Consider the following 18794-nt stretch of genomic DNA (forward strand, 5'->3'; position numbering starts at 1 on the left):
AACAGCCTCAGACTATTCAGCCTCTCTGAATAGCTCAAATCCTCCAACCCTGGTAACATCTTTGTAAATCTTTTCTGAACTCTTTCAAGTTTCACAACATCTTTCTGATAGGTGGGAGACAAGAATTGCAAGCAGTATTCCAACAGTGGCCTAACCAATGTCCTGTGCAGCCGCAATATGACCTTCCAACTCCTATACTCGATGCTCTGACCAATAAAGGATTGCATACCAAACACCGCCTTCACTATCCTATCTGCCTGCAACTCCACTTTCAAGGGACTGGGAACTTGTACTCCAAGGTCTCTTAGTTCAGCAACACTCCCTAGGACCTTACCATTAAGTGTATAAGTCCTGCCCTGATTTGCCTTTCCAAAATGCCGCACCTCACATTTTTCTGAATTAAACTCTTATCTGCCACTCCTCGGCTCTTTGGCCCATCTGATCAAAATCCCGTTGAGTTACTCTACTACACTGTCCACTGCACCTCCAATTTTGGTGAGGTCTGCAAACTTACTAACTATATCTCCCAAGCTAACACCCAAATTATTTATGTAAATGATGAAAGATAGTGGATCCAGCACCGATCCTTGTGGCACTCCACTGGTCACAGGCCTCCAGTCTGAAAAACAATCCTCCTCCATCACCACTCTCTGTCTTCTACCTTTGAGCCAGTTCTGTATCCAAGTGGCTAGTTCTCCCTGTACTCCATGAGATCTAACCTTGCTAAACAGTCTACCTTGAGGAACCTTGTCGAACACTTTAGTGAAATCCATATAGATTACGTCCACTGCTCTGCCCTCATCAATCCTCTTTGTGACTTCTTCAAAAAACTCAGTCAAATTTGTGAGACATGATTTCCCACGCACAAAACCATGTTGACTATCCCTAATCAGTCATAGAGATGTACACCATGGAAACAGACCCTTCGGTCCAACCCGTCCATGCCGACTTGATATCCCAACCCAATCTAGTTCCACCTGCCAGCACCCGGCCCATATCCCTCCAAACCCTTCCTATTCATATACCCATCCAAATGCCTCTTAAATATTGCAGTTGTACCAGCCTCCACCACATCCTCTGGTAGCTCATTCCATACACGTACCATCCTCTGCGTAAAAAGGTTGCCCCTTAGGTCTCTTTTATACCTTTCCCCTCTCACCTTAAACCTATACCCTCTAGTTCTGGACTCCCTGAACCCAGGGAAAAGACTTTGCCTATTTACCCTATCCATGCCCCTCATAATTTTTAATCCTCTATAAGGTCACCCCTCAGCCTCTGACAGTCCTTGCCTTTCCAAATACATGCACATCCTGTCACTCAGGATTCCCTCCACCAACTTGCCCACCATTGGTGTCAGTCTCACTGGTCAATAGCTCCCTGGCTTTTCCTTACCATCTTTCTTAAATACTGTAGTGGCACCACATTAGCCAACCTCCACTCTTCGGGCACCTCACCTGTGAGTATCGATGATCCAAATATCTCAGCAAGGGGCCCAGCAATCACTTCCCTAGCTTCCCTCAGAATTCTAGGGTACACTTGATCAGGTCCTGGGGATTTATCCGTTTTTATGCATATTAAGACATCCAGCGCCACCACCTCTGTAATATGGACATTTTTCAAGATGTCACCGTCTATTTCCCCACATTCTTATATCTTCCATGTCCTTCTCCACGTTAAACACTGATGCAAAATACTTGTTTTGTATCTCCCTCATATCCTGCGGTTCCACAATTCGGCTGGCTTGCTGATCTTTGAGGGGCCCTATTCTTTCCCGAGTTACCATGTTATTATATTTATAGAATCCCTTTGGATCCTCCTTAACCCTATTTGCCAAAGCTATCTCATGTCCCCTTTTTGCCCTCCTGATTTCCTACTACATTTATACTCTTTTAAGGATTCACTCGATCTCTGCTGTCTATATCTGTCATATGCTTTCTTTGTTTTCTTAAACAAAACTTCAATTTCTCTAGTCATCCAGCATTCCCTACACTTACCAGCCTTTCCTTTCACACTAACAGGAATATACTGTCTCTGGACTCTCATAATCTCATTTTTGAGGGCTTCCCATTTTCCAGCTGTCCCTTTACCTGCAAACATTTCCCCCCAGTCAACTTTTGAAAGTTCTTGCCTAATACTGTCAAAATTAGCCTTCATCCAATTTAGAATTTCAACTTTTAGATCCGATCACTGTTTTAAAACTAATAGAATTATGGTCGCTGGTCCCCAAGTACTTGCCCACTGACACCTCAGTCACCTGCCCGGCCTATTTCCCAAGAGTAGGTCAAACTTTGCACCTTCTCTAGTAGGTGCATTCACATACTGAATCAGAAAATGTTCTTGTTCACACTTAACAAATTCCTCTCCATCCAAACCTTTGACACGATGGCAGTCCCTTTTTATGTTTGGAAAGTTAAAATCCCCTACCATAATCACCTTATTGTTCTTGCAGATAACTGAGATCTCATTACAAATTTGTTTCTCAATTTCCCTCTGACTCTTGGAGGGCCTATAATACAATCCCAATTCGGTGATTATTCCTTTCTTATTTCTCAGTTCTACCCAAATAACTTCCCTGGATATATTCCCAGGAATATTCCTCCGTAAGTACAGCAGTAGTACTATCCATTATCAAAATCACCAATTTCCTTCCTCTCTTGCCTCCCTTTCTGTCCTTCCTATAGCATTTGTATCCTGGAACATTAAGCTGTCAGTCCTGTTCATCCCTGAGTCAGGTCTCTGTAATTGCTATGATATCCAGGTCCCATATTCCTAACCATGCCCTGAGTTCATCTGCCTTCCCTGTTAGGCCTCTTGCATTGAAATAAATGGTGTTAATTTATCAGTCCTGCCTTGTTCTCTGCTTTGTTCCTGCCTGCCCTGACTATTTGACTTGCCTTTGTTCTCAATGTACCAGTCTCAAATTGAAATCTTTCCTCACTATCTCCCGGGTCCCATCCCCCGCCTTACTATTTTAAATACCCCCAAGCAGCTCTAGCAAATTGTCCCTGCCAGTATATTATTCCCCTTTCAATTCAGATGCAATTCCTCCTTCTTGTACAGGTTATTTCTACCCCAGAAAAGATTTCAAAGATCCAAAAATGTGAACCCTTCTCCCCTGCACCTGCTGCTCTGCCATGCATTCATATGCTTTGTCTCCTATTCCTGCCCTATCTGACCATATCTGCACCTTTCTCCCTCCCTATAACTGCCATCCATCACACCCATAGCTCCTGTTAATTTTTTTTTGCCTCTAAAATTATGAGGGGTATGGATAGGGTAAATAGGCAAAGTCTTTTCCCTGGGATCGAGGATTCCAGAGCAAGAGGGCATAGGTTTAGGGTGAGAGGGGAAAGACACAAGAGCGACCTGTGGGGCAATTCTTTCACACAGAGGGTGCCGCTTCAATCGATCCATTCGATCTGATAGGATTTGCAATCAAAGACACTTCCTCCAGACATAATCACCAGTAACATGGAAATTCTCCCCAAACTCCCATATCTGACAGGAAGAGTACATCACTACCAAAGGCCATTTTGCTCCTTAACAATCCACACACCCAGAAAAAAAACACCAACTTATTGCTCTCACAAAAAACTGCTCGAGGCTAACTTAATACTTATGGTTTATATTTTCAACATTTAATCAAGAGATAGATCTCAATAAAACATATAATCAAGAAAGAGCCCATTCTCTCACTGTTGTAGATTTACAGCAAGATTACACTTAAACATTATGCACTTATCTGCTCTTATGCTGTGAGCTCTCCCACACAGGGTCCTCCAAGGTCAGCTGTGAATTTCGCTGTTTGTTAATTTTTTCTAGACACATTCCGATATCCAGAGGTACATGAACTCAAATAGCAAAGGCAGTAATTGTGCAGATTCACTGCTGTGTTGGACAGCAGTGTGGGCTTCTTTCTCTGACCGTGTGGTCACTGCCTTTGTTTCTCTTCCTCCTTTTTGAAGTGATGTTGTTTGATCATTTCCATCCCCCAAAATTCCAAAACAATGCAACAGCATATGGAACAGTAATTGCTGCTCCTGGAATTCGAGGAAATCATCTGCAACACCTAAAATACCTCAAATGCTGACCTTGATTGCTCAGGCCATTGGGTATAGCAGTTGGGATGTCATGTTGAGGTTGTGCAGAATATTGATGATGTCACTTTTGAAGTGCTGTGTACAGTTCTGGTTGCTCTTCTATAGGAAGGATATTATTAAATTGGACAGAGTTCAAAAGATATTTACCAAACTGTTGCCAGGACTGGAGGGTTAGAGTCATAAGGATAAACTGGAATATTTTTCACTGAAGCATATAAAGTTGAGAGGTGATCTTAAAGAGATGTATAAGCGCTTGACAGCCATAGATAAGATGAATAGCAAAGGCTATTTCCCTAGGGTGGGAGTGTTCAAAAATAGAGGGCATAACTTTAAGGTGAGAGGGGAAAGACTTAAAAAGGACCTGAGGGGCAACGTTTTCACATACATTTTGTGGAATGACCTGCCAGAGAAAGTGGTAGATTTAGATACAGTTATAACACTTCGAAGACATTTGGACAGATATGTGAATAGAGGGATATGGGCCAAACACAGGCAAGTGGGACTAGTTTAAATCGGAAACTTAATCGGTGTGAATGGGTTGGATTGAAGGCTCTGTTTCTATGTTATACAACTCTGAGTTGGCAGATTAGCTATGATCGGAATGATTGGCAGCACAGTGTTAAAGGGCTGAGTGGCCTACTCCTATTTTCTATGTTTCTCATATCACCTTTGATTCTCTAAGCAATTGTTGTGAATTTGTGTCGTCTGGTTGGTGAACCTATTGCAACAGCTTCTCTCCAGCTACATTGTCTCAGCATTGATTTTGTTCAGCTTCTGATCAACCTTCCACACGCAGACTGCAGGAGACCAATGCTGGTTCCACTTGCTACTCATACTGAGCATCCACAATTCCTGAGCTGTCAGATTGTTACTTTCCTACTCCTCTCAGACCTTGCGCCATGCCTCCCCATTGTTTACCTCTCTGCCTTGACTCTTCTAACCAGCGTGGACCTGCTGCAGATCTGCCTCCAGATGCTGCAACTCTGTTTCTGTTTTGTTCCAATAATGGGCTGCTTTTTGTCCTTTTCCCAAATCTCTTCCTAGGTAAGACCTCTTTTAGTGGCCTCCCTGATTAGAGACTACTATTTGTTACCACTTCAGGGCCAAGCCTTCCTCAGCCCATCTATTTACTTCATAGAATCCCTAAAGTGTGGAAGCAGACCATTCAGCCCATTGAGACCACACTCACCCACTGAAGAGCATCCCACCTAGACCCACTTCCCAACCCGATCCCTGTAACCCTGCATTTCTCATGAACAATTCACCTAACTTGCACATCTTTGAATTAGTGCATTGTTGGTGCAGTTAACATCACAATATGCTCAGCTTCCTGTGGATGAGGCAGTGGGAGAGTCCAGAGAATTTGTAACATGTCGAGGGATGTAAGTGTAGGATTCCCTGTATGGATGGTTAGGTCTAAGCCAGTTCAGTCTTCTGCACCTTATGGACTGCATCAAAACACTAAACTTGCAGAAACTTTTGAAATTAAATTTCTTAATTTTTTTGTTTAGTTTGATAATTTTCATGCTAGCTAAGATTGCAGAATTTTATGGGTTGTGGGGAAAAGTCAGGAAAGTAGGCATGAGAAATATAAAACCATGAATGGTGGAGCAAACTCGACGGGCCAAATGGCCTTCTACTGTTCCTGTTTCTTATGGTCTTGTAGTCTTAATTTGGATGCAGGCTGTAACTATAAAAAGTTGGCCCATTTCTTTTTAATCTACTCCTGGATCTTGACTATTTTCCTTAATTTCCCTAAATTCTGCAGTACACTCCTGAAGGTATTCCCCCTTGAATGAGCTGCTGTTCACTAGCTGCTCTCTGTTATCCTACTAAAGTGATCATTTGTGAATAGATGAGATAATATCCTGGGTGTAAAACCTTTGTGAATACCGAGAAGAATTCAAACATACTTATAATTGTGGCCCCATTCATTAATAAGGCCTGTATCAGTTGAATTCACTTGCCAATTTATCTGTTAACAACCTCTGGGCTGATTGCACTCCCTGCAGTGAGTCTGTCCATTGATCATCTTGCAGTTCCTCCTATTCTTTGTTGTTAGTCTGTAATTTTTAACAAACACACAATGCCAGGTTATAGTCCAACAGGTTTATTTGGAAGTACTATAACATGGAGGTTGTGTGATTTTTAATTTTGTTCAGCCGAGTCCACACCGACACCTCCACATCAAGCCTGTAATTTTGTCATTCCAGCACTGTTTCAACTCAGTGCTGTGCCTCAGCCTGTTATTACCTTAACCTCAGCTGTGCCAACCACTGTGGAACTTTACGGCATCAGTTAAGCTCACTGTTGTGGATTTGATTTTTAACCTTCTCTCTCCCCACACCACCACCACCACCTCAAACCAATGACTGCAGCGTGTTTCCAAGTTTTAAAATGTAACATATCTTCTAGAAAGAGGGGCTGTCTGATATTTTAGGTGTGAATATAATGGCCTGTGGTTTATTAGTAATATTGATAGTACTGTATACAGTGCCATTGAGCCATTATTACATTGTAGCTATACAGTCACCTCCATAAAGGCAAAAGTGGGTACTGCAGATGCTGGAGAATAGAGTCAAGATTAGAGTGGCACTGGAAAAGCACAGCAGATCAGGCAGCATCTGAGGAGAAGGAAAATCAATGTTTTGAGCAAAAGCCCTTCATCAGGAAGCAGGAAAATCGACTTTTCGGGCAAAAGCCCTTCATCAGGAAGGGCTCTTCCTTCTGTCTGTCAGAAGTATTGTCTGGAGTTTGGTCAGGCTGTACAAGCAGGCATAGATCCTAAAGTAATCCCCGTCTAATGTTTGCTTTCCCTGAGTAACAGCAAAAACACTGACCAATCCAGAGAAAAGTCCTAACTTCTCTCTGATATGAACAGATCTGTTGTTTCAAAACCTTGGGTTTATATTTTGGAATGCGTCTGCCCTGATTCACTCTTCTGATTGAAAGTTGTGAAAGTTTTTGGGATGCTGGCTTAAACATCTCAAAACATTCCTGGTTTGTAGAAGCTGGCTCATGTGCTGTGAAAATTATTAATACCTGAACCATAGCCCTGTATAATGGCATAGGTCCCCTTAGATGCCATTTACTGGTTTAATGTACTCAACAATTAAGTTGCTTCACAGTCTGTTTGTTCTGTTCTTTCGCAGGCATTATAGCAGCCAATGCCTTAGTGTTCTGTTTATGGCGAGTTCCATCAATGCAACGGACCATGGTGAAATATTTCACCTCTAATCCTGCTTCCAGTAAGTGTGACAAATATTCAGGATTTTGCCCATCGAAGATTTACAGCCATTTTCAGTTTCCTGTCCAAGCTTCCTATGGGACTCTTTTCATGATTTTGACACTCGTGAAAGAGACACATTCTGGTTCTTTTGTATGTTCTCTAATTACACAGTGCCAAAAGTTTGATAATGAAGGAGGGACAGATGAATTAATTCAACTCTGACTGAAGCAACTGTAATACTGTTGCCTGTGTGGATTCTATATGAAATAAATCTGAAGCAGTTTTGACTGAATTACTGGTATGTGTAGACTCACACTTGGGACATTCTGGTTTGATTAACTGGGAATGAGAACTGATTTGGGACTATTTGAGAGGTACTCATTTGTTGCAGACTTTCAAATCTGCTCAGGACTGCAACAGTGGCCTGAACCCTGTTGTTTCAGTTTATGTAAAAGTTGAAGCATTTGGATCGAAAAGAAGTAAAGTGCCTTTCAACACATCTGTTGAAGAAAATATCTCATTTGAGATTCTTTATCTGCTACTGGAGCACTCATACTGAGACCATTAGCTTTCCTATGTATCAGTAAGTCTGTACAGTACCTTGAGTACCTTTATGCTGTGGTTATAGTGTACGTGAATCTTATTTTTGAATTATAGTATAACTGCACTGTGTTGCTGAAGTTACATTGGACATGTAAGTGTACCCTGACGTTGGAGATATATATGACCCTGCTTTCTCAGTTCGTGGTGAATGAATAGTGCTGACCATTCATACTGTTTTTCTTCTTGTTTAAGCGGCGTTGTGCTTACCCATGGTACTGTCGACCTTCAGCCACTACTCATTCTTTCACATGGCAGCAAACATGTACGTGCTGTGGAGTTTCTCCTCCAGTATAGTCCAACTTCTCGGGCAAGAGCAGTTCATGGCTGTCTACCTATCAGCAGGTAACTACTTCGCTACTACAACTTCTGATCAGAGGTAGAACTTAGTAAACTTTAAGATAAAATGTTTCCCTGTAAGTTTGTGTAAGAAAGACATGCATGTTGGAGCCCTAGGTGAGAATTGAATAGGTTAGAGAATTGGTACAATGAACCTTTGTTTCAGAACAATGTAGGGAGGAGGAAATTATATAAACTGGTGCATTTAGAAATTGGAAAAGCAAGCAGGAAACATCAGATTAATGAGAGAATTGACACAGAAAAGGGTAGGGACGAGCGTGAAAGAAGAGTTGACTTTTTTTGATATTCCATTCGGAATGTGCGCTGCTTGTCTAAAGTTGACAGCAAGATTCAATTATTGTAGAAAGTATATAGAATTGCTTAAAGGAATAGTGAGAATAAATTGTGTTCAGCGGCATGTGGTAAGATCTGAAATACTTATAAGCAATGTTGTTTTGAGATATTTGAGGTTGCTCAAGACATTTGAGTACTGGAATATTAATAGATTAAAAGGGACAGGGAATGCATCTGGCGTTAGAGGTGGGTCAGATGGAAGAGAAAATACAATGCCCAAAGGAAATCCTGAGTTAATGGGCTAGGGGAAATAATTAGGAGGCATCAGCCATCAGCTGGACAACTGGTAGAAACTATTGAGAAGAAGTTACATCACCCAAAATGGATTTTTCAAAGAAACTATGATCGTATGCTGTTTTGAAGGGCACTGTGGCAGATTCTGAACAGAATATAAAAAATTTAAGATATTTGGATTTGCAACCATGTTTTCAAGAAGAGAAGTTGGACTTAGAGTGGGGAATAGCTAGATTACAACTTGAAATATTATGATGCAGGCATAAAACTTAAAGTATACAGCCTGGGGAAAATGGAAAAGGTGCCAATTTGGGCAGCACTGCTGCTTCACAGCGCCAGGGTCCCAGGTTCGAATCCAGCCTCGGGTGACTGTCTGTGTGGAGTTTGCACATTCTTCCCATGTCTGCGTGGGTTTCCTCCAGGTGCTCCGGTTTCCTTCCACAGTCCAAAAATATGCAGGTCAGGTGAATTGGCCAGGCTAAATTGTCCATAGTGTTAGATGCATTAGTCAGAGGGAAATGAGTCTGGGTGGGTTACTCTTCGGAGGGTCGGTGGACTTGTTGGACCAAAGGGCCTGTTTCCACACTGTAGAGAATCTAATCTTAATCAAAAACCTTACTTGGTGTCCCAGGTTTGACATGTCGGACAAGTATAAGACTTGATGTCAACTACCATAGTATAGCAGAATAATGTAGGATCTGGCACATCAGGGAATCAGCTAGGGTAAGGATGAGGTCTGAAATCTTCCAACAGAGAATTGTTAACTTACTGATTCAGAAAGGCTGATCACAAGAATGAACACTTCCATTCGCTGAGGATAAGCATTGCAAATGCACTGATTCCCAGTGACAGACGAAACAAGTCTTTTACATTGATTGTGACTTAGCTGCAGAATTGTCTGTAGACAGCACATGTAAGGCAGTGACCAGAGAGCTCTCCATGGGGAGACAGAGTATACGAGCTAGTAATGGAGTTTAGGGAATGTATACTGTGCCAGCTCCCTCAACTCCACCACTGTTCTATGTGGTAAGTTTGGGGTACTATTATCACTTCCTTTCTCGACGATGCTAAGATTAATTGTAGAATTGCCATTTATACCCTGTTTAAGATTGAGCAGCGCAGCAATGGAATTGTGGCGAGTCCCTATTATTTATTTGTCATGTCAGCAGAGGAGTAGAGATTTATTTTTATGTGAGATGATTTATGTCACTTAAATGTTGCAAGTGGAAATCTATGCACTGATATTTTTCTTTGACCAAATTATTCCTGCATTTTCCCCTACTGTTTAACTGACAGTTTGTGTAAATAGCTGCTAATGATTATTGCATTTTATCTCTTGTTATGTTCCAGGTGTTATCTCCACGTTTGCCAGTTATGTGTACAAAACTGCAACTGGCCGCTTAGGAGCATCACTTGGAGCTGTAAGTGTCCTGTTATCTTGAAAGATCTTAAATTATTATGAAAATGTATTGTTGATGGAATATGGTGGAAAGTCCTGGGTGCCACAGCTGTGTTGCAATGTTCTGTCGTAAACAGCTAGATTGAAAAGATATTCTTGTGAACTATTGCAAACCTCAAGCCTGCTAAAGGGGAGACCCATCTAGTCTACTTTCCTTTTATTCTGACAGTAATAACCAATAATATGTCTCATTGCAAGATACATGTCCAGTAAGATCCTAACAAAATCTCAACTAGTTATTCTGTAGTCTTTCTCTGAGAGCTGTTCTGAAGCTCCCCTGCTGCCAACTCTTTGTGAACTAATCCTTTTATTTAATCTCCTGTTTCTAGTGCTTGTTCCTCTATCTTGTATCAAATCCAATACTCCTGACTCACCACCTTCTTATTAACTTTGTTACCTCAGTCATGTTTCCCAACCTAGTTGGCACAGCGTTGCTTCTTTAAACCATAAACTGTGCACTCAGTGTTCGGATCTTTCTGAACTTTCAACAGTTTAATGCTCCAGTTACTCTTCCCTTTTCCTTGAAGTAGAATGGATGGCTGTATGATCATTGTTGCTTGGGTGTCCCAGTGTCCCATCACTCTTTGATTGTTTTTTGAATCAGTTAGAGGGATTGAAGTTTAAACACAGAGTTCTGTGTGACATTCAGAAGCAATGTTCCCAGCATTTGGGTTCAAGGCTGTGGGCATGATCCCAATATGTATTCCCCTGGTCCCGTAAGGCATTCACAAGTAGTCATTTTCATCACATTGCCTACAGATAAGTTTGCAAGTGTGGATCCACTTTTTTTTTCTCACCTACTGTTTTGTCTTTTCTTCCTACTAGTCTGGTGCAATAATGACTGTCCTTGCTGCGGTCTGCTCCAAAATGCCTGAAGCAAAACTGGCCATCATCCTGCTGCCCATGTTCACCTTCACAGCCAGCAGCGTAAGTTTCCAATGCACCTTCTGGATATGGTGTAGTTTAGCTAATGCCTGGAAAAGTGGGTTTTATCTATCTCAGTATTGTTCACATCCTGTCAGAAGAAGAGAATATTGCTGCAAGAAGGCGCATTTTGTTGAAGCTTTTCTTCGTCAGGACATTGGCAAGAAATAGCAATGTAAAGAGGAATACTTTTTAATTACTGTATAATCAATTTACAATTGTTACTCAGGCTCTCAGTGTGACACACTTGTGAACGCTGGGAGCTATGTATTAATATGTAGAGTCCTTTTTTTTTGCAGACAAAAGAAATGTACACATATTGTGCCTGTTTCAGCTTAACAGAATAGGCAACGGCCATTCTGTAGTTCAATCCTGAGGACATGCCAAGAATTTCCTTGAATTAAGCTTTGTAGGCAACTATGCGTGTGCGCTCATTCAGGCACACGCACACGCACGCCTGTTTCCAAATATAATACATCACCACATTGAATTTACGTGTAAATTACACATGCACAGCCAAGTGCGCGAAGCTTTGAAAAGTGGTTTAGTGGAGGGGAGATGGTATGTTGGTTGGGGGTAATCCCCCAGTGTGAGGAGGGAAGAGGGCCCCTGAAAACTAGGAGGCGACAAACCTTACTCTCCCTCTTGCTCCCTTCTCCTGCACTACCCTGCTGTTTTTCCCTACACCAAACCCAAACGAACCCCCACCCCCACCAAACCACCCCACCCCCCTCCCCCACCCACCCCCACAAACTCTCTTCCCGGTTCTCAATCTTGTCCTTTCTCACTTCGTACTTCAAAGAGGCTGCTACACTACGCTAGATAGGAATAGCTATAATACCATATAATTATTTATACAATGTATCTGCACAGTACCATACTTATTTAAATCTATGTTTCTGTCGATATTTCAACATCATCTTCCTGTGAAAAGAATGGACATGTATAATGAGTCTTGTGGAACCATCACGAGACATGCAAAGTAGAACAGCTAAGATTCCCTGTACCGAGCAGCATGGTACCCCAAAAGTGTTCATGCACACATGATTATATACTTCATTACTTTTATGTAGTCCTTAACCTCCGCCAGTGACGCCTTAATGTCTCACCCTAAATCTAGCATGCACTAAAATGGTAGATGACCCTTCTGTTAATGCTCAGACATTTTGAGACCTATTGACCTGGTTCTTCCTGTTTAAGAATGTCAGGATCTATTTTATTGTTTCCTAAATATAACCATGAACAGCTAGGATGGGTATTTGCAGGAGGGTTTACATTTGGTTTTGTCTGTTGCAGGCTCTGAAAGCGATTATAGCCATGGATACAACTGGCCTGATTCTGGGATGGAGGTTTTTCGACCACGCAGCTCACTTGGGTGGTGCAATCTTTGGAATGTGAGTCTGGGATCACTTCAGCCGTAGCAATTATTTTCTTTTAAACAGTGCTAAGAATTCAGTGTCCTGATATTGTAGTGAAAGGATTCTTCAGATGATGTGGAGATCTTGGGTTCAAAGACAATGTATGGAAGAAGTTATTTGTGGATTACTCTGCCAACCAACAGTGTAATCTTTTGGTGGATGATTAAAGATCAGTCAAGATAGTTAGGAGGTGAGGCAACTGTCATCTATAAGTGGCTAATCAGTACATCACAAGTTTGGGTGGAAATGTTGGGTAAGAGTAAGAACTGGAAAAGTAACGGAATGAAGAAAGGGTCTAACAAAATACTAAGCCAAGCAGGAATATTCTTACAGGGGATTTGTTAGTGGTATTGTTAAGTAGCTCAAGAGAAAAACTTGTTAGTGATTTGATTAAGCACCTCAAGGAAGAGAAAGAAGCATGGAAGCAGGTATGTTAAAAAAAAGTTACACTCGTCAATAGTACAAGGTGAGGGTGTAGACAAACTACTCAATTCTCATGTATGAGAAAGAGTTCATGATCCCAGAAAAACAGAGAGCACAAGAGTTAGCCCAGAGCCAAAACCTAGAAAACAACTGGACAGAATGAAATAATGAGATTAAAACCAAACTGGATCCAAGTGCAGATTTATTTTTCCAAAACATAGGAAGGAAAATTGGAAATGTTAATTATAATCCTCTGGTGCTTACTAGATTAGTGATAGCTTCAGGGAACTGAAAGTTATAAAATGTGACATCAGTTGAAAATATGGAGGAAATGACAAATCAATTAACGATAACAATGATGGGAAATAGCTGTCATGTTTGGAATAAATGAACACTTGAAAAATGTATGCTGATTAGGAGAGTGCTTAAGACAACAGGATAGGTTTAGAAAAGGTGGGTTATATCCATCGAACTCAGTAGAACACTTTAATAATAGAATTAATAGATGCCCTATCTATGGATTTTTCAAAAGACATTAACTAGCATTGTAAATCAACATTGGAGGTGACCTGTTTGTAAGAATGGCACACTGGACAGGGGTTAGGACGCTGGATGAAGATTGGGTAAAATTGAATGTTGCAAATGTTGGCACAATTGAAATGAGGTTGGTAATAAAGGGGACCACAGTCAACTTTGTAGGTTGTACTAAGCTAGAATTGATAATGAATTGTTAAGACGATGTGACATAGATTAAGTATATAAAAAAGTGAATAATATGAACATCAACATGTGAAGTTGTTCACTTTGGAGATAAGAATAACATCTGTCACGGTGTATAGTACTGATTGAATCTTCTGGAAATTGCTGTTGAGTTTTGAGCCCCCCCACTCTACCCACGTTTCAACGGATTTATACTAACCTTCGAGTAATTCCAGAAATGGTTCATTTGAATTATACTTACACCATCATTCAAATGTTCCCATGTCAGCTCGAGTATAGATTAGATGCAAATACGAATGGGTTAGAAATATTTCATTTTAAATGTCCAATCACTGCACCATATTGTCCAGTATCAGTAAAGCTCTCTACACTGCATTAATATTGTATAATGCCCTTTCCCATACTAACCATTCTGAAATTTCTGAGTGCCCTTGTTAGTCTAATGCTAAATTAAGGATGGTTTGGGGTTTAAGAAGGAACTAAGTTGTGACTCTCAAGATCATTCATCTCATGTCTAAGCTGGAGTTGGCTGGAAGATTGCAATGAAACATCATGGCATAACTTGAAGTACACAGTTCAGTCCCCCTGCTTTCCCATCTCAAAAGAATACTATATCCACTGTATTCTGCCTCTGATGCATTATTACAATTACATTGGACTTTTTGAAATTAAAGAGGAATAATATGTTAGTGTGGAGTGAAATCTGCCACATAGCTTTTCAAAGTCCCCATTTATTCTCCAGCTTATCAATGATTAGAGCTCATATGTTTGCTTGACTGACCAAGCCAGCTACTCCCAGAGTTACTATTTCTCATAGCTGCAATGACTCCTATTATACCTGATTTGCTTTCAAATCATTATAGATTTTCTTGTGCAAATAACAAAAACGTAATACAATTTAACTGAATTTTGTTTGTACACGGTTCTTTTCCACTTGCGCACCTGCTGTGTATTCCCAGGAATTGGTACCTTGAGTAAATTGTTTGAAGTGATGTTATTGTTTGTGGTATCTGCTTAATTAAAATAACACGCTGTTCTTTGTCATTTTTCAGTTGGTATATCTTTTATGGACATGAACTGATTTGGAAGAACAGAGAGCCTCTCGTGAAGATGTGGCATGACATGAGGACAAAGGGTCCCGGGAGTGGAGGGCGCGGCCCGTCCTAGTCAAAAAGCTGCAATTTAGAAAGAAAAGTGATATCCTCTATGCTTTGGGACAAGCACAGGAGAGAGACAATAACTAAACACTGGGCTCCAGCAGAAGTAGGGGTTTACAGCAGGACCCTGAATTCAGGCAAAGCAACAAGTTGCAGCAAATTTTTAACTTCTGAAGGAGTGTATTTAGACTATTTACAGGACTGTACAGTGAGAAATAAACAGGAGCATTTCGAAGAAAAGGTTTTGACCCGACATTTCTCTTCCCCGTTGCATTAGCTGGCCCCAACCCTCCAAAAAGAAACTGACTTGAGACCGACTGTTAAAAATCTGTCAACTGCTCGAAGCACATTTGAATTTGAGACCATCCTTTACTTTTGCCATAACATAAAACAAAGAACTGTGGCTGCTGGAGATTTGGAAGCAAAAACAGAAATTGCTGAAGAAACTCAGCAGGTCTGGCAGCATCTGTGGGGAGAAAACAGAGTTAATGTTTCGAGTCTGGTAACTGTTCATCAAAATACTTCTGATGAAGAGTCAATGGAATCGAAACGTTAACTCTGTTTTCTCTCCACAGATGCTGCCAGACCTGCTGACTGTCATCAGTTTCTGTTTTTGTTTCATTCACTTGCAATCTGTCCCTGGTTGAGTTAAATGACATAATATGAAATTTGTCAAATTGGTCCCCACAATATTCACCCATTCCCTTATCTGGAGAAAGAATATGTGATGAATGCTCAAGTTTTTACAGCTTAGCCAAATGCATCCAGCATTTGGAATTTATTGCCACAATTTAAAGTTCTCAGAGAACTATTTAGAAATCTGTAATTTATGTGTTGGTTCGGTTGATGTAGAATGTACTAGGGAAACACAAGCCCATTAGCTCAAGTCTAGAGTTCTCAACCTATACATGACCACAATACACACAGTGGTACCACTGGAATTTAATCAGCAAAATCCATGCAGTTTACCAGCCTGGTTAATTCTCACTGCTGATCTGCAAGCTAGGTCCCCTATAACTACTAAGCCATTGAATTGAGGAGTTCTCTGGAACCAATTAGGAATGTTTAAAGGCGACAAACTATTGAAATTTCAATTTTAATTAATGCTTTGGTACACAGAATATTTTGATCAATTGCCAATCTCTATCTAATGGTCAGGTACAGGGGTTTATAGTTTGCCACCATTATGGTTCTAAGCCTGAGACTGTTGCTGCCATGATCTGTTTCTGGTGAGTGAACAGTATAGTTGTCAGACCTGTGCCCCTTTGTGCAAAGGGTGACTGGGTTTCTCAATGACTGCCGGGTACTATGGGCTTGTGTCTCTCCCCAGTTAGGGAGGTGGTTCACTTCACCACATTGCACCCACCATGTTGCATTTTAAATCAGCAATGTTTAGTGAGCTCTTTGATGCGAATAAATTGCTCACCTTCACTCCAGTGCTCAAACATTCAAATGCTCAGAATGTAATATTGAATGTTATGTGCCACAGATGACATTATCACTCTTTTGCTACCAAGTTAAAGGATCACTAACTTTAAATGCTCTGCCACCCTGTATTTCTTATCACATCACAAAAAAAGCATCTAAATCAGCAGTGTTCCAGTACACTTGAAAACTCAAGTTGAGTTGAATGCACTACTCAAATTATTTAAGTGTCAAGCACTTTATGTAAAGTTGTTGGATTATTTACCATCCTCTTTGCTTTATATAGAACTAGATTTGAATAGGCAAAGGGAAACCATGTCACCTCTCAGGTTTAACCTGTATTTCAAGCAGGTACATTTGAGTTTCTGTGTACATTGATATCAGCAGAAATGTTTTCTTCAAAGGGGTGATTATGGGGGAGAACAGAAAGGACTGCTAGAGCAACCCATAATCCAGTAATGAAATAATTTTCTAAAGGGTTGCAGCATTGAGTTGGGCAAATTATTGGCCCCTGAATTTGAGCTTCACAAACCTTGAAACGTGTTTTCCTATCTTCTCCCCTCCACCAACTCCTCCTGTTCCAATGTTTCCCCATTATCTTTATTCGAATTGATGTTGAATCGAGGACCACTGTGGTTTTGATGACTTAATGACATCCTCAACATTAAACATTGTTGAGTCAGTAGCTAAATTGATTAAAACACCTACAGCCATTTAGAAAGCACTTTATTGTGTCTTCAGGATGTTCCAAAACACTTTATTCAAGGATTTCTTTTTTGTAGGAGCAGTCAGTCACAGCAGTCACTTCATTAACAGCAAAGTCATACGCATCCTTGAGGGAGGAATGTTAATCGTAACACTTTGAGTGCTCTTAAATTAGCGCCTTTGGGTCTTTTACAGGGTCCAGCTTATTACTCTACTGAATCATAGTACCTCCAGTGGTGATACACTGTGGAACCGATTTCAGTCGTGTGATTAAGAATGTAGAAGCAAAGATGGTACCAGCTAGGTCATACAATTAGGCATAGTGAACAAACCAGCCATCACTGTTCCCGAAGAAGTGTTGAGACTGCCAACTATTCTGAGTATGGGAAATCTTATTTCTTAATTGCCTTGCTCCCATGTACGACTGATTTTGTGTTCTAATGCAACAACTATGTTCAAATATTCAAATGGCTATTGTCAACAATTCCTGTGGTTTGACCCTGTTCTCGCACACAGATTTCAATTAAGTTCTGTCACATTGTGCAATTATTGTTATAATGCTGATGCACTGTGTTGCAATGCTGTTTCCCAGTAATTTGCTCCCTTGCTGCTTGGCCCTTGCAAGTTTAAACCTACTATGTCAATATTACACCTCAATCAGGGAGTCTAAAGGTATGAAGTACACATTAATTATGCCAACTATGAAACATCTATCATTATTAACCTACATCATGCCAGAAGTAATCCATAACAAAATCAGTTGACTAAATATAGCATTGTATAGTGTCCATACACAACAGTTGGCTATTCATAAATTTTAATTAATTATGTCAGGTTTTGCAAAGTGTAGACAAACTATCAAACAGCTTTTATCTACTCATATTTTTGTTACTTGTGTTCACAATTGACTATGATTGTAAATCAAGCAAGTTACGGATTAACTCCTGTTCCCCTTTTGTGTAACTATTTGCTGCTGCTATTACCTACTCAGTGTTCCTTGGAAAAGCATTGTTTTCAATGGAATTTGGAGCAAGTATGTGACAAATCTATGCTGTACTGAATGGCTATATAAATCATTGTTTGAAAATAGCATTATACGTGGATCACTGAATTGAGGTATTTTGGAGAATATTTACAGCACAGAAACAGGGTATTCTCATATTTAAGCTGGAGTTTATTCCCCACCCGAGCCGCCTCCTATTCCTACCTCGAGCCCCATCAACTTTTATTGTATTCATCTAGCTTCCCCTTTATGCCATTTGCCTCAACTGTCACTTGGTAACAAAGATTAACAACCCTGGTTGAAGAGATTTCTTCTGAATTTCCTGTCTTCTGTTTATGGTACTTAGTCTGGTCTTATTGCAAGGAGAAGCATTCTTTACATGACTCCCATAGTAAATATTTTCATACCTGTGAGTTATCTTCCATTATTTCAGAGAGGAAAGAGCTCAGTCTGTTCAATTCTTCTTGAAGCTTGGTGTTTTTCTAGCATTGTGTATTAATATATGTTCAGCTGCAGCTTAATATCATCAAATTTTGAAATTATGCTTGTAATTTCTGGTCCAATTCCTTATGTAAATAGCGAACATTTGACTACCCAGCAGAGTTCCTTGTGGAGCTCTACTTCCTATCTTGTGCCACTCTGAATGACCACCTACTCTCCATTCTGTTTTGTACCGAGCTTCCTGTCTGTTATGTAACTAGTCC

At 40.6% G+C, this 18794-nt stretch overlaps 1 protein-coding gene across 1 annotated transcript in view; it reads left to right on the forward strand.

Annotated features, from left to right (window-relative positions):
• The window catches only part of parlb (presenilin associated, rhomboid-like b), a 44934-nt gene extending 26757 nt beyond the window's left edge, over positions 1–18177 (forward strand). Inside the window, exons 5-10 of the mRNA XM_060834953.1 lie at positions 7253–7348; positions 8125–8274; positions 10207–10277; positions 11141–11242; positions 12536–12633; positions 14853–18177. Of these exons, the coding sequence (XP_060690936.1) occupies positions 7253–7348; positions 8125–8274; positions 10207–10277; positions 11141–11242; positions 12536–12633; positions 14853–14967 (632 nt within the window). The 3' untranslated portion in view covers positions 14968–18177. The remainder of the gene's footprint in view (positions 1–7252; positions 7349–8124; positions 8275–10206; positions 10278–11140; positions 11243–12535; positions 12634–14852) is intronic.
• The last annotated feature ends 617 nt before the right edge of the window (positions 18178–18794 follow it).

Source organism: Hemiscyllium ocellatum, chromosome 13, assembly GCF_020745735.1.
Source record: "Hemiscyllium ocellatum isolate sHemOce1 chromosome 13, sHemOce1.pat.X.cur, whole genome shotgun sequence".
NCBI classification, from domain to species: Eukaryota; Metazoa; Chordata; class Chondrichthyes; order Orectolobiformes; family Hemiscylliidae; genus Hemiscyllium; species Hemiscyllium ocellatum.